At 46.3% G+C, this 18,799-nt stretch overlaps 1 protein-coding gene across 7 annotated transcripts in view; it reads left to right on the top strand.

The window, feature by feature from the left end:
• Window positions 1-18,799, top strand: part of Ralgps1 (Ral GEF with PH domain and SH3 binding motif 1) — a 237,828-nt gene that overhangs the window by 98,453 nt on the left and 120,576 nt on the right. For all 7 annotated transcript variants that reach the window (XR_005976336.1, XM_041674128.1, XM_041674127.1 and 4 more), the window contains one exon: window positions 4,560-4,686. Coding sequence is in view for 6 of the 7 variants with exons in the window: in XM_041674128.1 (XP_041530062.1) it covers window positions 4,560-4,686 (127 nt within the window). In the remaining variant the exon portion in view is untranslated. The remainder of the gene's footprint in view (window positions 1-4,559; window positions 4,687-18,799) is intronic.

Raw genomic sequence — 18,799 nt, 5'->3', positions numbered from 1 at the left:
TGGATCTCTGTGAATTAGAGGCCAGCCTGGTCTACAGAGTGAGTTCCAGGAGAGCCAGGGCTGTTACATAGAGGAACCCTGTCTCAAAAAACAAAAATTAAAAACAGACAAAGCAAAAGCACCCTCACAATAAGTTGGAATAATGGTGAGTGTGGATGATGCCCAACCTTCCTCCACTTGGCTGTGTTTTAGAGTCGCAGCCTTCCCCCTGCAGCAGGTATTTGGCATTAGAGTTGTGACTTTGTAGCTTTTTCTCTTGACAGTGATATTATATAGCCAAAGAGATGAAAAAATACTTTTAAATGTCCCCGTTTTATTCTTTACCGATTTGGTACTGAGCTCCTGAGTCCTCTGGCTGTCCAAGGCTGTGAGTTTTTTCTTAATCTCCTTTCCTTACCTTGTTCCCTGAGCACAAATGGCTGCAGTATATACCTGACTCTTGGTAAGCAACGGGTGGATATTCTTACATGTAGTTCTGAGGGCTTTTTCCTGAGGCTTCTAATAAATGCTGAGATCTAAAGGACCCTCAGTTCATGCAAGGGTTACAGTTGCTGCTTCTACCTGTAATAAAAGTTGAGAACATGTGTAAGCAAGTACTGCTATTTTCAGAATAAGCAAACCCTATTTTTAGAACCTAAATCTGAAAAGAATTTTTATCAGCATAATACATGCACATTAATTTAAAAAATCACCAAGTACTGAAAGACTTATTGAAACCCTAATACTTCCTGCTTCTCCACTCACTGCCCTTTCCACTCCCTCCCTCCCTAGAGGCAACCCTTTAGGTTGGTGGTTTCTTTTTGGAGTTCTGGCCACAGTTACACCCCTGTGTGTTCCCTACAGTTCCTGTTCCACCTACTTCAGGTAGTGTATATGCATATTCAGTTTTCTAGATCCAGCCTCCACCTTCCTCCCAAACCCATCACAATAGCTCAGCCATTTTTGTTAAATGAGTAATCAGGGTCTTAAGGACTGTGTAAGCAGGCAGTACTGTACAATCAGGAGGTAAACCAGGAATACTCTGTGCTTTCTTGAGTAATTTTTTATCTGATCATTCCAATTCTCTCTCTTTTTTTTTTAAGTTCCAGAACAGTGAATTGGTTCAGCAAGTAAAGACATTCATCTGAGTTGATAACTTGAGTTCAATCCCAGAAACACATGTATTCTGTGGCATATGCATGCCCCTCACACACAAGTATAACAGTTCCCTTACTGAATTAGCCATCTAGTCCCTAGATTCATATGTAATCTTAAAGTTGTTCATTTTTATTACATATACATCCCTTGTGCCACAGATGTGCTACCAGGCAGGTCTTCTGCTGAGCTGGTCCCTGTGGAGCATTTGTTCTTAAGGCCTGCAGCTCTTCGGGAATCCTAGAATTCCTTTTACTGTTATTGAGTAGGACCCACTGACTCTTGTGTCCTGTGTCCTCTTTTATCTGGTCCATTCCTTTATTTTAGTAAAGGAAATTCTCATGTAGTTGTCAAATGCATCATGGTAAAATCTACTGAACTTCTTCATCTTAAAACAACTTATAAATTATTCTTGAGCCATCTGATCATAACCTGATTTCCTTTGTTGACATAGGCTGGAGCCATTGAGGGAAGTTAGGAAGATCCAGCCTTTCTGAGTGTGTGTGTAGATCCAGGGAGGATGACAGGCTGGCTGTATGAGGAGCACCCCACAGTCTGACACACTACTCAGACTGGTATTAGTTAGGCTGGTAGGTAGGCTGAATATGGCAGGGAACACCGGCAGTGACCCAGTTAGGACCAGAGAACTAGCGGTGTGGGCTCTTGGGGCCAGCATGTCTCAGCCTCAGTTTGAGTGAAGGCATCAGGATTTGTTTGACATCTGGATGAATGTAGATGATATGAAGAAGTCAGTGGGGTTCTAGATTGCATCAGTTAAGAAAAAATCGAGGTGTGTACATCCCTTTAAACCCAGTACTTGGGAGGCAGAGACAGGTTAATCTCTGTAAATGTGAGGCCAACCTGGTCTATGATGTGAATTCCAGGACAGGCAGGGCTGCACAGAAAAACCCTGTCCAAAAAAAAAAACCAAACAAACAAACAAAAACAAAAACAAAAAAACAAAAAACAGGGGGCTGGAGATATGGCTCAGTGGTTAAGAGCATTGCCTGCTCTTCCAAAGGTCCTGAGTTCAATTCTCGGCAACCACATGATGGCTCACAACCATCTGGAATGATGTCTGGTGCCCTCTTCTGGCCTGCAGACATACACACAGACAGAATATTGTATACATAATAAGTAAATAAATATTAAAAAAAACAAAAAACAAACAAACAAAAAAAACTTTATAACAAGGAAGATAGTCCCACTTAATACCAGCACTTGAGGGGTAGAGGTAGGTGGATCTCTGTGAGTTCGAAGCCAGCCTGTTTCATAGAGTGAGTTCCAAGACAGCCAGGGCTAGATAGTGAGTCGCTGTCACAAAAACAAAACAAGAAGAATCAAATGCTACCTCTCTACATGCCTTTTTTTCAGCATTAAAAATACTATGTAATTTATGTGCATGGGAGCTTTATCTGCATGTATGTGCACCACTTGCATGCCTAGTGGCCAGGGAGGCCAGAAGAAGGCATTGCAATCCCTTATGACTGGAGTTACAGATGGTTGTGAGTGGCCATATAGATGCTAGGAAACAAACCTGTGTCCTCTGCAATAATAGCAGCCAGTGTTCTGAACCATGGAGCCATCTCTTTCCAGCCCCAGTATGTAGCTCTTCTTGATGATACTTCTCTTGCTGATAGTTCACTTGCCATTCCTTGGGTTCTCAATTTCTATTCACCCACTTGCTGCGCTGCTATAAAATATGTCTGCTCAGCCTTTCCATAGAACACTGGGTCCCAAAGATATATGGACAAGTCACCTACTCCTAATAATGGTGAACCTGAGATACAGGCAGCACTCCCGGCTCCTTTATGTCTCTGGTTCACAGTCCAGCAGAGTTGTATGCATCAGTGCTTTTCCACACATCAGCAGTGGAGGACAGCATCATTTCCTGCCCACTGTTACTGTGATGAATAGCCAGAAGCAAGCCAGTTAAGCAGAGCTGCTCCTAGCATCTGTATAGTGTCCCTGCCCTTGTGCGTCTGATTGTTTCCATGGGAGCATAAAAGCTTGTTTCTCATTCCATCTGCTTCAGCGCTGGAGAAGCTGATGGGAATGACAATAGCCTCTACCTCTCCTATGATGTATACCTGCTGTCACTGCCCAAAATCAGTGGGCTCGCTCATGGCCGAATCATTATTGTCTCCAAAGACCAAGGAAGGAAGGATCTGATATAGCTATCCTCAAGCAGCCTGGGGCTCCCTCAGACACCAGGCACTACCTGAGAGTGGGATTTGCAGGCTGAGGTTCCAGGAGCTGCACTGCCTTCCCTGTTTCTCTGGTGCTGACAGCCGTTGTTCCACTTGTCTCTGCTGCACAGGGGCTGTTGGACACTGGCCTACTTCAGTCTGATGGACATGGCAGGTCTATTGGTCAAGGTCCTTACATGGACCATTGGAATCTCAAGACCAAGCTTGGCCAAGGACATATCAGGTCTAAGGCCTCTCTTCATTTATACTCTTGACCTTTAGCCATTAATCATTGACCTTCAACTTCAGAAACTGTAATTGGGAGAAATCCCCACTTAGTCTCATGCTGTGCCCCAACCACACATCCTGGTGGCCCTCCCCAACCCCTCTTTCCTCAAGGCCATCACATTTGAAGAGGCATCTTGCCATTTTTTTTTCATTTTTCAGTTTTATTTTTATCAAAACAAAATAATTTAACCATATAAAGAAGGGGGAACATTCATCAACCAGCATCTTGCCATTTCACAGCACTAGACTTTGGATCCAGTGTGAAGAATAGCTGCACTGTGAGTCCTCAGCATCAGGTTTCAGACTTCCAGAAGGTTCAGTGTACACACTGAGCCATCCTCTCTCCCAGGTTCACACACCAAGTGTGCAATGGCCACAGAGTTTGCCTCTCATCTCTGGTATGCTTGCTCACCCTGAGTCTCTTAGTCGGGTGCTGTGTAGATGACTGCTTATGGAAAAGAAGGTTCTTTGTGTGAGATGTGACCCAGGTTGTGGGGCAGTCTGGAGGAAAGCCCTGAGTTGCAGCACAGCCATGTCCTCACGGCATGTCCACGTGAGTCCTGCGGCAGTTGATAGCATCTCTCACCACGAGGCATTTTGTGGAAGAGACTGGCTAGAGCTTTGGAATAATCCTGCTGGGGACATGACCAGTTTACTTCATTCTCCGAGCCCTGTGCTGTTGTGAAGTATCTGTCCCCACAGAGATGAGTGCCGTGTGCGTATTGAAGGAGATAGCATCGAGTGGGGAGTGGACAGCATAGCTCCAGGGCACGTCTTCCGTGTGAGACTGGAAGAACGGAGACTGATGCTACCTTTGAAAGTCTTTACTTCCATCAGGGTTTGACATACTGTGGACACACATGCCCTTGGTTACAGCCCCATCTCCTGTCAGACTTTCTGATTTACTGCTTTTTCCCTCACAGATAGTATGATTTCTTTTCATTCCAGCTTTTGAATCGTAAAGACAAGACCACTTTTGAGAAACTGGACTACCTGATGTCAAAAGAAGACAATTACAAGCGAACTCGGGACTACATCCGAAGTCTGAAGATGGTGCCCAGTATTCCCTATCTAGGTATGAGTCTCTGTTGGCTTATTTTATTATTATTTCTCCAAGTGACATGTTCAGTGCCAAATAAGGTGTTTTTTCAGTTTCTAGTTGAGATGTTTCCAGGAGCAGTGGGGATCATGGGTAAAGGTTCCTTGGGTTGGAACAGTCTATTGATGCTTTCCAGGATAGGAACACTGGTGAGCTGGAAACAAGGATGCTCTCTACATACACCTAGGCTCTGATGACCCCAGTCTCCTGGGCTGTGAGGAACACGGGCTTCCAGGCTGCAGCCCAGATGGATCATGATGTCCACAGCAAGCCTCTTGCTGGTTTACGCAGATCCTCCCACACAGGGGGAACCCAGGCTGAAGCCCTCTGTTCTAGTTTTCTGAGCCTTATTAATATGTCTCATAACATTTGTGCAAATGAAATTCTAGTAACAACTGCTAAGTTTTCCAATCATAAAATATTATGTGCTCGTTAGCAGAATTGGGAGGAGAGAAAGTCTCTATAATTATCCATTAAAAGATATTTTTCTCTGTATCTCACTCTTTTTGGCATGTGTAAAAAAAAATCTGTACTCATCTCAGACACCTCATGTTGTATGTGCTTTTCTGTCCTGCGGCTCGTCCCTTCTCCTGGAGTTGTCAAACTCCGTTCCGTCTTCTCTGCTGCCCACTGCTCAGTTTGTAGTTTTTGTGCCATAAACTGACTTGTGCATTTGCTCTGATTGTTGCTGTGTAATACCTTCTTGGAAGGGTAGGTACAAAGTACACCGCAAAGGTTGTTTTTAAACAAGGTCTTAATGCTGCTGCTGCTGCTTCTTTCGTTGCCCTCCTCTCCTTCTTCCTCCTTCTTTCTTCTTGTTCTTGTTCTTTTTGATTTTTCAAGGCAGGGTCTCTCTGTAGCCCTGGCTGTACTGGAACTCTGTAGACCAGGCTGGCTTCAAACTCAGAGATCCACCTACCTCTTCCTCTGAGTGCCTCCCGGATTAAAGGTGTATGCCACATGCCAGGCAGGCATTTTCTTTTCAAGTCTATTTTTCTTTTCTTTTTATTGTGTCAGTTTAATACGTGAAAAAATGTGTCTGTAGTTTGGTCTTCAAGGGGAAATCTATCCTATTCTAATCGGAAACAATTTTGAAAACCAGGAAAGGAAAGGCTTCTCTAGAGGAGACTCCTGATACCCAGGGTTAGTAGAGTCCTTACATAGATTGTTGGAAACTTCTCCTGTTAGCATTCTGTACTTGGGCTTTCTGATTCTCTGAAGCCATCTTACAGTTTGTTTGTTTGTTTTTTTAAAGTAGGAAACTATCTATTTGATCCAACCTTTCAAAATTATTAGCAACGGCGCCAAAATAGCTCAGTTGGGAGAGCGTTAGACTGAAAATTATTAGCATGGTGGTTTTTTTTTTTCAGTTAATTTTTGATTGTAATGTGGTATACAATTTTCTCTTACAAATATGAACTTTTCTCTCTATGTGGTTATATTTATTTAATTTTTGAAACAAGGTCTATGTAGTCCTGAGTGTCCTGAAACTCACTGTGTATACTAGGCTGTCTGCAAACTCAGAGATCCAAATGCCTCTGCCCCCTGAGTATTGGGATTACAGATGTATTTGCTTTTCGTTGCCCCTTCCCTCCTCTTCTTGTCTCTTCTTTCCTCAAGTTCACCCTGTCAAAGTTTGTCTGTTGGTCTTCCCAAACAATTAAATTTTAGATTTTGGATTTTTAAAAGTCAGTCATGCTATCTTTATGCTTTGGAATTTACTGCATTTTCTTAATTTAGGGTGTGTTTTATCTTTCTACATTTTAACTCCTCTGAAATTGATGATAAAACATTGTAATGTTTTTAATTGGCAATGATTTTCTTAGTAATACATAAAGATATGCCTTACAATCAGTGACGTTCTGATTTGATGGAGTAAGGATATATATAAATATATATAAAAAGAATATATATGTATGTATGATGTATGTATGTATGTATTTATGTATGTATGTATATCTCATAACTCTTTGACCATGGTTTGGAGTGAGTATTTTAAACTGCCTACCTGACTTTGTCCAGTATGAGAGGCCTTGCTTCTCTCTCTCTCTCTCTCTCTCTCTCTCTCTCTCTTTCTCTCTCTCTCTCTCTCTTTGGCCTGTACAAGTATCTTTATTCTCAGGTGACATGACCTTATCAAGTAGATTTCAAAAAACAAAGTTGTATGAAATAAATTAAACAAAGCTTCAGGACATGGGATATATACAGAAAGAGCATTGTGCTTTCACGGACTAACAGTGAGTAATCTACAAAGCAAACTAAGAATTCTAGTTTTAAAAAGTACAAAAATAATAACATGTTTTAAAACACAGTTTGCTAAATAGGTAAAAGACATGTATACTGGAAATTATCAAATACTCTTGATCTCTTTCTCTTTTGTTCCCCGTGTGTAATTCTCTCCTTTCTCCACTCTATTCTGGCTTTCTATAAGCTGTCTTGTGTCTGTATTTGGCGGCTGTCCCAAGAGGGACAGCATGCTCATGTGCATAGCTCCTGCAACTGGCCCCACTTTGCAGGACTGTCATCTAGGAGCAGAATTGGTGGCACAAAGGTGGGGAGCACCGCTGCCATGTGACTCAGGCAGAGCGGGTGCTGGTGTGGTTAAGAATGGCGCTCCTTCTTTCCCCAGCTCTCTCGTTTTGTTTTGTTTTGTTTTGTTTTTTCTGAGATGTGCTTACAGATATTTTAGGCTGGCCTTGAAGTCACTGTGTAGCCAAGGATGGTCTTGAACCCCTGCTCCATCTCACAAGGCCCATTTTTCTCTCAAAGTCATTGTGAGAGCTATTGTGTGTCGCTGGCCTCTGTGTCTTGCCCTTTGCTGGCCCTTTGACTGTTATCTCACCACATGATCCCAATAGCCAAGGCACCATGGTTGTCGGGGTCATGACTGGAAGGTGGTGGAGTCAGGGCTGGGTGCACGTGGAAGCCCATAGCTCCGAGATCTTGACACTGCCGCTTACCATATCTCTACTGTTGAGGTAATTATTTTCCTACCCATCCCGTAACAGGATACCTGTTGCTGTTGAGTCTCTGGTTTGGAGCGTGGTGTGTGACGTAGATGAATTGTTCTGTTCTTCCTGTGACACATCTTGTTGCTGGGGTTTTCTAGTCAGCCTCTTCTGGTCACTATCCCTTTCTACTTGACAAATCTGGACAGATGTGGCCGTCCTTGCTCCGGATGACCTTTCTCTAGCAGAGGTTTCACAGAGGCTCCCTGAGTCCTCTGCTTGCCTATACAGCGTGTCTGCTCTGGCGCTGAGTGAACCCTTCAAGTGGCCATGTTGTTGCCCCTTCAGCCTTCAGAAGGCTGCAGTCCCCATGACACAGTTAAACTGTACACCTCATCATGACACAGAGCAACCATAGCAAAAACTGGGCCTACTGCTTCCTGCTCTCAGGACAGAGACTGACCATGGGCATTTGGTCATGTGCAGAAGAGAACATGAAACATGACCTACTGAGGCTCAGTGGATCCATCTGCCCTGATAAGGCTGGGGGCTCCATCTGCTGTCTGACGACCATGGCAGGCCCTGCCTATTGGATCCTCTCGAAAAGCCAACCTGTGTGGGGTGGATGTGTTTATCTAAATGGAAGCAGTTACGTAATTCCTGGAAAGGACAGCACAGGAAAAAATGTCAAAGCCATTTGTTTCTCCTCTGGAAGAGTCTCGTTGCAGGTCTCTTCTGGAAGGGGGAGGGGGCGCTTGGCCAGTCCCTGATGCTCCAGGTTCCACTGATGACGCCTGCTCTCTGCTGCTGCAGGTGCCAGCCTCTATCTACATGGCTACATCTCCTTTTATAACAGTGGTAACCCTGTGCCTGGTACTCCTCACAGCTGTATCTGTTCCGTGTCCCTGAAGATGGCATCACTGGTCTTCACCGTTGTTCCTAACTTAACCCTGCTCTCTTGCTCCAGACTTCAGAGACAACTGGCTATACTTTCCTATCCCAAGTACCCTATAAAGCATGATTTAAAAACCATGGAGGGGCCAGGCAGGGGTGGCACATGCATGCCTTTAATCCCAGCACTCTAGAGGCAGAGTCTGGTGGATCTCTGTGAGTTCAAGACCAGCCTGGTCTATGAGAGTTAGTTCCAGGACAGCGAGAGCTACAGAGAAACACTGTCTCAAAAAAACCAACAAAACCAACAAAAAATTTTAAAAAAATTAAAAAAAAACCAACACGGAGGGGCTGGGCAGGGGTGGTACTTGGGAGGCAGAGGCAGGCAGATTTCTGTGAGTTCAAGGCCAGCCTGGTCTACAGAGCAAGTTCCAGGACAGGCTCCAAAGCCTGTCTTGAAAAACAAAAAGCAAAAAAAAAAAAAAAAAAAAAAAAAACCACTGGGAGACTGGAATGGTAGCTCAGTGGTTAAGAGCACTGGGTGCTTTTCCAGAGAATGAAGATTTGATTCCCAGCACCCACATAGCAGCTCACAACCATCTGTAACTCCAGCTCCAGGGACCCAGTTTTCTCTTCTGGCCTCTGAGGCTTCCAGACACAAACATAGTGCAGAAACATATAGGCAGCAAAACACCTTTACACATAAAATAAATTTTAAAAAATTAAACATTCAGAGAAAAACATTATATTAAAATAAAAGGGTCAGGGCTGGAGAGATGGATCAGCAATTAAGAACACTGGCTGCTCTTCTAGAGGTCCTAAGTTCAATTCCCAAGAACCACATGGTGGCTCACAACCATCTATAGTGGGATCTGATACTCTCTTCTGGCATAAAACTGTACATACAGAGCATCATATACATTAAATAAATAAATAAATCTTTAAAAAACAGAAAACAAACAAAAAACCAAGACTTTGAATTAGTTTCTTCCAAACTATGAAGTAGTACAGGGGCTAGGCTGATTGTTTGTCTCTAAGTTAGTGTGACAGCACTTCCCCTAAGCACCCGGTTCTCAGGAGGTGTGGGAAAGAGCGCAGGAGAATGGCTTTACCACTTACTTCTGAGTCACTGCCCTGATCTAAATGTATTTGGTTTTGCACTACTTATTATTTCTTCCAGGAAATAACTAAATAAAATTAGGAATGTGATGGATTCAAATGCCTTTGCACTGATCTCGAAGTACCATAGCAGTGTGGAAAATTGTGATGTCTCAGGAAATGAAGAGCCAGGCGTCCTGACAGCCCTGATAGTGAGGACACTGAAAAGTGTTTGGGAAACCTACCCAGACCTTGAGTGTATGAAGGAAAGTTCTAGAGCCTGAGCTACTTCCTTCAAAAAGCAACCTCTGCCATTTGGAAAGTAAAAACCTTTATTTTTAAATATAAATTCTAACGTTTAGAACAGAGGCAAGTTCTTTGCAAGCAACTGGGTCAAACTTCCAGAAACTGAAAGAACCTTAAAAAATAAACAAACATGCAAACCTGTGTCCTTGGATGCTCAGTATCTCCCAGAACAGCAAGGTGACCTCAGTAGGCTCCCAGTGGAGTTAGTCACACGGCACAGACAAGTCCCAAGCACCAGATGTGTGCAAAGACAGAGGTGTGATCTGAACATTATGAAGGGGGAAGCTGGTCTGGGGTACAGGAAAGGTTTTCCAGTGAGGAGTGGAGCCCTGAAGGATTCACTGCCTGATGTAGCATAGGAGGGTGAGGGACCATGACAGACAACTGCTTATGCGAGAGCTCTGAACGGGGGAAAGCTTGTTTGGAAGAAACTCTGGCTAGAGAGTCAAGAATGAGGGGGTGGGAGGGTGTCAGAGGAGGGGGCTGGATGAGATGGGGGAGCAGATCTCTGATGGGCTCGACAGTAGGAGTGGGGAGCCTGGACAGTGCCCTGGCTGTCTGGGGCAGTGGGGACTCGGAAGAGGAAGACTTTAAGCAGAGATATTACTGGATTTGCGTTTTGCATAAATCTTTGTGACTTTATCCCAGAGTAGCTTCCCGGAAGTCTGGCTGAGGGGTCACATGTGAGTGTATGATGAGTCACTGCCATCAGAGCAGCAGTGGGAAAGGCCTTTCCAAACTACTCCTCTGAGAACAAAGCCTTAGAAAGACCCAAGACATGGCCAGTGAGCATAGCCCTCGCTCCTGATGGAGACCCATAGCCCAGCCTAGCCTTGGGCTTTGAGAATTCAGGTCTGTGTTAAGAGGACTGTGGTTGAAAGAGTGAGCATGGAACAGGCAGTGTAGACAGTGCCAGCAGAGCTGAGGCACACAGTCCTCAGAGACGGTCGTCTGAGGAGCGGTTACCCCAGTGGGGGCAAGTCCAACAGCAGCATATCAGAAATGGCTGTGGGGTAATCAAGCTGACCCCAAGTTGACTAGCATTTTGGATAGTCTTTTAATGTCTAGCAGGAAAAAAAAAAAAAGAATTATTCCACACACAGGAAGCCCAGCCTTTTTCAGTTCCCCACCCCATCTTTTTCAGAGACTCCCCCAGGAACAGTCATTTGTTCCGTAGCTCCTGCCTAACCTAACTCTCTAACCCCTCCCGTCCTGCTGTTTGTCCAGTTGTCCCTGCCTTCCCAGCCTGGCTCTCTCTCTCTGGCCCTGGGGCGGGCAGTCTTCTTCTCAGCTAGGGCAGCAAGTCTTGAGCTTGGAAAGGGGTATCAGTGCCACAGAGAAGGCCTAAGCTGGATTCGAGGATGGGTGTGCCCTAAGTCATGGCCCTACCATTCTCTTCACAGTGCTGTAGGGGTCTGACTGCTGTCCTCCCTGTCTAGCTAGGAGATGTTTAAACACGATCTCCCTTCCTCAAGGCAGGTGGAGCCTGCCTGGGATCCAACAAGCAGGAAAGTTCTTCCCTATGACCCCAGGCTCAACCAGACAAATGATCTCAAGGGTACTTTGGCATGCAAAATGCCCCAAACCTTTCCCATTATTCTGTGGAAAGTTGCATATTATTTCAAGTCACTCCCTTCTAGAAGGGAGATAATTACCTTCAGTTGTTCAGTCTCTGGGTTTGTTATCTTAAAAATTAAATTTCTCCAGGACATCACAAAAGGCCAATGGATATTATCAAATATCCCCAGTTTGTGAATGAAAATACCCCACAGTTTGACCTATGGCCTACACAGCATCACAGGCCAGGTAGATATCAAGTCTAACAGAGCTCCTGCTGGGGCTGGGTTCCACCCATCCTTTAGGACCTTTAGGGTGTGTCCTTAGTTCACCACCTCTATCTCTATGAAGATGAACAGTGGTAGGAAACTCAGTGGTCCGGAGAGGAGCCTCCAGGACAGGTTGGCTCCCTGCCAGGCTGGGACAGGAGGGAGAATTGCCATCAGCTTTGCTCTGAGTCAGGTTTTCTCTGAGCCCACAGAATGAGCTAAAGGCTTAAGCATGCTGTGCACAAGAGAGCATTCATTCCCTTAGCAGGGACCTGAGTTCTCACTGGGTACCCATGCCCTGACTTCCTTTAGCCTTTGAGTCTCCAGTGGGAAAGCAGCATTAGTAGTAGTCACATAATTCACGTGACAGGCACTTGATGTTGGCTGTCTTAGACTCACCCAACCCTCCTCGCTCTTGGGCACTATTTTTAGCTCATTTTGCAGCTGCAGGACATGAGTAAAGTCAACAATGAATGGAGTGACTCTTAGAGATTAGATAAAGAAAGCTCGCTCCTCCTTACTCTCTGGGGTCACTCATCCTGCAGGACTCCAGTCGCCCTGTAGTCCTACAGGAAAGCCCTCTGTGGCAAAGAAACAGATTCTGCTCAGGAGTTGAGCCTTCTTCACATGAGACCTCTGCCCCAGCTACCAGTCTGCCTGATGTGCTGCTAGAGAGTCTCAGACATGCCGTGTCCCACTCTACAAAAACTTGGAGATGATAACATCTTCTTGTTATAAGCCACCAAGTTTTGGGGTGTTTCGAGACAGCATTGAGGAGGTGAGGGTAACTGGTCATTGCACAGCCTCTATACACCTCACTTTGATGGCTCTTTGTTGCCCCGTCAGTATTGGAACAAAAATGAACTGTCACTGTGTGAAGTTAGCAGGGCAGTGCTCAGCCTCTCCCCAAAGCTGACTCACAGGGGTGGGTAGCTCTACAGGTAGAGGGAGTGGGTGCCACTTGCAGCTCTGTAAGGAGGAAGGTTTGTGGAAATGACCATTAGGGTCTGGAAAGGTCTTTGAGGTTGCCCTCAAAGAAGGCTATATCTGCTGACCAGTGTGTCCTGGGCTCTGGGCATATGAGGGGAGACTCCATTCCCACATGACCAACCAGAAAGGCTGTACCCTGGGAGGGCACTGGGTGCCCACTCTAAATTATTCTCTAAAAGTTACGCTTGTTTTGAAGATAAGCCCCACCACAAAGAAGTTTATAGAGCACAGTGTACCAGCTGCTCTGCTCCTCCCAGAGGCTGCTGCCAGAAGCTGGTGCACTTGTCCACAGGCCACAGCCACCAGCGGACCATGGTGTGACCCTGTGCTTTCTGACTGGATCAAGCTTTTCATACTTTTCTCTTTGTGCTCTGTGCATTTTTCTCTATCCAGTGTCGTAGATTCAGTCTAATAACTGCAGATGTAGCATGCTCTCATTCTTGCTGTGGTCCTGTGGAGCCCTCAGATACATGCATGGGTATTGCTCATTTGAGAAATTGTGATGTTTCTGTTTCCACATCCACCGGTAGCACAGTGGGGGCACTGGTCATCTGTGCTTGTCTTTGCCTGGCAGAGTATTCGTTAGCACAGGAACTCAAGGATGGAGGGGGGCTTCTGTTGATGGGGAGAGGGCCTTCTTTTGGTCCCAGATGCCCAACTAGCTTATACCCAAAATAATCACACAGAGACTGCATTCATTTAAACACGGCCTGGCCCGTTAGCTCTAACTTCTTATTGGCTAATTCTTACATCTTAATTTAATCCATTTCTGTTAATCTGTGTATCACCATGTGCTAGTGGCTTGCCAGAAAAGATTCAGCATGTCTGACTCTGGCGACTCCATGGCCGCTCCCTCACTCTGCTTTCTTCCTCCCAGAATTCACTTCTGCCTCCTCCGCCTACCTAAGCTCTGCCCTGTCAGGCCAAGCAGTTTCTTTATTGATTAACCAATGAAAGCAACACATAAACAGAAGGCCCTCCTACACCAACCAGGCTTCATGGCACCTGCTCTCTGGATACCCTCTGAGGAGACAGCCATTGTCTGTCACCTGTAGCCTTCTTTCGCACTCTGCTAGATACTCAAGCCTTCTCAGAAGATGTTCAGACTCCAGCTTAGAGTTTAGGTATTTCCAACTTCTCTGACAGATGTTATTAATTGTGGTGGTTTGCATAGGTATGGCCCCAGACAGTTATGTGTTTTAATGCTTGGCCCATAGGGAGTGGCCTTGTTGGACTAGGTATGGCCTTGTTGGAAGAAATATGTCACTGTGGGGGTGGGCATTAAGGGCTTAAATGCTCAAGCTAGGTCTAGTATAGTTTTTCTATTTGCTGCCTGAGGATCAAGATGTAGAACTCTCAGTTTCGTCTCCAGCACCATGTCTGCATGCATGCTGCCATGTCCCACCATGATACAGTGAACTAAGCGTCTGAAACTATAAGCCACCCCAATTATATATTTTCCTTTATAAGAGTTGCTATGCTGGGCAGTGGTGGCACACACCTTTAATCCCAGCACTCTGGAGGCAGAGGCAGATGGATCTCTGTGAGTTGTAGGCCAGCCTGTTCTACAAAGCAAGTTCCAGGGCAGTCAGGGCTATTACACAGAGAAACCCTGTTGAAGAAACAACAAAGAAACAAGCAAACAAAAAATAGTTGCTATAGTCATGGTGTCTCTTCACAGGAATAGAAATCCTAAGGCACTAACCTGCCCCACCTCTTCTTCCTGGTTACTTGTCCCAGACCCTTTCCCTATGTGCCCTGCCCAGCATTGCCTATGGAAAGCAGGCTGGCCTAAATCCTTTCCTGGAGCTGCTCAGCACTGTGGACTTTGAGGGGGCTGACATACTTCTTGTTCCTTTCTGTCACCAAGATGAGATTACAGACCTGTGTCATCACACAACTCCCAACAGTTCTGGTCCCTCCATATGAGCCACCCACCCAGGCTCTGGCCTCTGCCAGCTCTGCAAATTCTCCAGGCAGATGTGAGCGAGGTGCACTCTCCTGTCATGCTATGTCCCTCAACTTCAGGACACAATGAAACACGGGGAAGGGAGCATGCCCTAATCAGCTCGTGGAACCAGAGTCATCAGAACCGTCATGGACGTCAGCCAGCTGGATCATGGACATGGGACAGTTAGGGGACTGCCTACTAGGGACGGACCCCACATGGATGTGCTTTATGAGACAGTGCAGATTGGAAGGCTAGCCCACACCTGGGCTAAGCTAGGCCAGGATGCCCCAGCTCTAGATGATGGGGACTTGAATGTCTCTGTAGCAAGGTACCATGAGGTAAGGGTTGGTTCTGGGTTCTGAGAGTGTGCAGTTAGCAAACCAAAGGCCTGGTGGTGAGATGAACTAGCATAACTAGGATCCAGTTACTAAATGATGCAGACCAACTATAAATAGTGCCAAAGGTCAGGACTGCTGAGTCTGTAGGATGTAGGACAACTGGCTCTTTGATTCTCCTGGAAAAATGAGAAGGGCAAGGCCTAGAGACTTTCACTCTGGTAGAGTGTTGGAATGCCCAAGGAACAGCAGCAACATCTCTTCCATCACTGCTCTGTCACCTTCCTGTGCTAAGGTAAACTGCACAGATGTCTATGGCCTGGCTTCCTCACAGTTGACCAGCTGCTATTCCTATTCTCATGCGCATCAGTGATGGGAAGAATGAGAGCCACTGTAGTCCCTTCTTCCTTGGCAGTAGAGCTGTGTGCTATTGAGGCCTGAGCTCAGGAATTGTACTGTCTTGTGCGTGCGTTCAAGTTCTGAGTGAGCTATACATCGCTTCCATTTCTGAGCCTCAGATTTCTGTGTTGAAGAGAGGGTAATTACAGAGTCCACTTCTCCGCAATAGACAGGAGATGGCATTAGCCTTAGCCAGAACAAAGTATGACTTGATGACTTCTGCAGCGGGCAGCACCCCTTGCTTCTCACATCTGGAGAGACCACTAAGAATCCAGTGCACCTGTGAAGAGCAGACTGTGGCCCTTAGAACACTGCTCGGTGTCATGTCAGCAGAGGAGAGGCTGGGGACTAGGACTCCATCTGATGAGTAGCAACATGGTGTCCATATAGCTGGTATCCTGGAGGGGATCTAAACATTTTTCCTGGGCACCTTGCCTCTGATCTTTCCTCTGAGAACCTGGGAACATCATCCCCTAGTTCATTCCTCCCAGCTGTGCTCTAAGGTAGCCTTGGTGCTGACACCCAACCTGGCCAGCTGGTTCCCCTGCCCAGGAGTTAGAGTTGGAATGCAGAGATGCCAACACCTGCGTTCAGGATTGTTGCCTGGCATTATGATCCTAGACAAGTGATGAGAATAGAGATGGCTGCCCCTGAGAAACTCAGAAAGAAACCCCACAAGAAGGAGAGAGAAGTGGAGCAGAGAAGGCTCCTTCTTGCTTCTTGAAGACTTCCCAGGCAGTTTCTGGTTCCTGGTCCTCATAAGATACCTCATGTTCTTATGTAACCTGCTTATGAATTGAGCTGAACTCAGCTAGGTGTAAGGGGAGGCCAACCTCATCTTCCCCCAGTGTGCCTTTGGAGCCACCTATATAGATTTTGTTTTTGTTTTTTTTTCCCACTCACCCTGTCCCCAGATGAAGCTGAGAACTCAGCAGCCCTTAGCCTCTTCTAGTAGTACCCTTGCTCCAGGCAGTTCTGTGGAGAGTTCAGGCCTGACCTCCCAAAGCCTGGCAGCTTTGCTGGCCTGCAACCTGAGAAACTCAGAAAGAAATCCCACATGAGGTGAGCTTGTTTGCTGGGTTTTGCCAGTCCCACTCCTTCTCTCACCAGCCATCTTACAGTGTTCTCTGGCCCTTGGGTTGATGGTGGGGAGAAGTCTTCTGTGGTGGCCTGGTTTTCATCCAGAACTTGTGCTGGGTTCAGACATGCTGCGTGGTCACCCCCTCGCTGTGGTATTTCCTTTCCTTCTGGGTACCTCCAGCTCCTCTCCTTGAAAGTGGATGCTGCTTCTCCACTATGGCCCAGCTTTCTCTCGCCCCTGTCCTCCCATGTCATCCCCTCCTCCCTGCCTTGGTGCCTGGAGTCTTAAGTTTAGGGTCTAGTCTTCCAAGAGTGTCCCTGCTCATTCTGATATTTCCTGTTGCTTGACTTGGGGTGAGGGGCCCCTAACTGCCTGCAGTGCTAGAGGACACTCCCTCTCTGAGGTCTTTTCCCTCCTTGAAAGCACAGACCCTAGGAGGGCACTGGCTAAAGCTGCAGAGGCTGTTTCCAGACCCCTTTGCAGAGTGGTCTCACACTGGCTCTGGAATGTGTGGAATGTGCGATGCTAGGTAGTCATTACTTGTCTTAGCCCTTGGACTCTCGGGTAAAACTGTTACAGTTGGGCACTCTTTGACACACGTTACAGTGCCCTTTGCCTCCTATAGATTCTCTTACTGTAGCTAGACTGGGATTGACCGAGTATGGGAGGTCAGAGGGGACCCAAACACCAAAGGGCCTGTGCATTCATACCACCATTTCATCCAGAATCCTGAGGACCTGTGTGCTCACACCACCATTTCATCCAGAATCCTGAGGACCTGTGTGCTCACACCACCATTTCATCCAGAATCCTGAGGGCCTGTGTGTTCACACCACCATTTCATCCAGAGCCTGAGGGCCTGTGTGTTCACACCACCATTTCATCCAGAGCCTGAGGGCCTGTGAGTTCACACCACCATTTCATCCAGAAGCCCAAAGTTGTTTTTAGTCTTCCTCAGAACAGCAGCCCTAGGGGGATGAGTTTCTCAGTGCCACTCACTCAGGTGGCATTGCTGTTCCAAGGACAGGCTGAAAGCAGGAGGAAGGTGGACCTTCTTGCCTTTTATCCATATCTGCATATAGACGAGCCCACCAAGGAGAAAGAACTCTGCACTGTCAGAAATTGTGTGATTGTGGGTCTGGAAAGTCCCCATCTGGCTGGTCAGAGCCCAGGATGCTGCCTGGCTGCATATGTGCACTCAGAGCCAGGCCCTGAGCACGGCCTCATCTCCTGGCTAAAGTGATGCTAGTGCTCTGACCTCCTCCCTCCTGTTTTCCCTTGAGAGAACAGGCTGGGCATCTCTAAAAGCTTCCTTCCAACGTGTGGTGTAAGATTTGGCTTGAGGACTAGGGAGATGGCTCAGTGAGTAAGAGCAGTTGCTGTGAAAGCACGAGGACCTAAGTTCAAGTCCTGAGTACCCACGTAAAAGCTAGGCAAGACTACATTTGCCAGTAACCACAGTGTTGGGGGATTGGAGACAGGCAGATCCCAAGAGCTCACTGACCAAGTAATCTAACAAAACAGTGATCTTCATTCAGTTAGATGAAGACACTCGACAGCCTCCCCTGACCTTTTCATACATGACATATATATACATGCATGCACCATACCACATCATTGTGCATACGTGTGTACACATACAGACTTGGATGTGAGTGCTGGGTTGAGGTTTGGGAGAAGCAGTTGATGCCATGGATCCCAAATGCTGTGGGCAAAAGGTTGCTTCACACTGCTCAGGCTGGCTTTCCATACCAGAATTCTCTGGGGATTTGGCCCCAAGACCAGGGATCAGGAAGGAGGAACCTTGTTTTCCTCAGCTGTGTTCCCCACCCCCACTCCAGATGTGTGGGAGGTGTGGCTGGTGTCTGCACCAAGGTTCCGACATTTTCTTCACAATGTCCAGCTTCCACTCTGGAAATTGTTCCACCCCAACAACTACAGGAGATGGGAACTGATGTTCAGTGCCTATCACCCAGTGCCTTCTGGTGACTTCTCTTGGACTTTACTTGCTCTTTTGTAAAGTTGGAATGCTGACCCCCTGTGAAAAAAGTAACCAGTTCACTTCTAAGCCCACTGTAGCTTTCAAGAAACACCAAACTCTTACCCCAGTTTAACTTGTAGAAGTGTTCCTATGGTGGTTAAAGACTGCTGAGGCCAAGGGTGGAAGCCATTATACTTTAAGTCTTGAGTCAACTTTTATTTCTGTCCATAGAGCAGAAGTAGATATTTTTCCATGTCTTATCAACATGTGTGGTTTTTTTTTC

Source organism: Microtus oregoni, unplaced genomic scaffold, assembly GCF_018167655.1.
Source record: "Microtus oregoni isolate MIOR12 unplaced genomic scaffold, Mior012 000025F_ref0000491, whole genome shotgun sequence".
Classification (NCBI taxonomy): domain Eukaryota; kingdom Metazoa; phylum Chordata; class Mammalia; order Rodentia; family Cricetidae; genus Microtus; species Microtus oregoni.
This window is presented reverse-complemented; position numbering and strand designations above follow the sequence as displayed.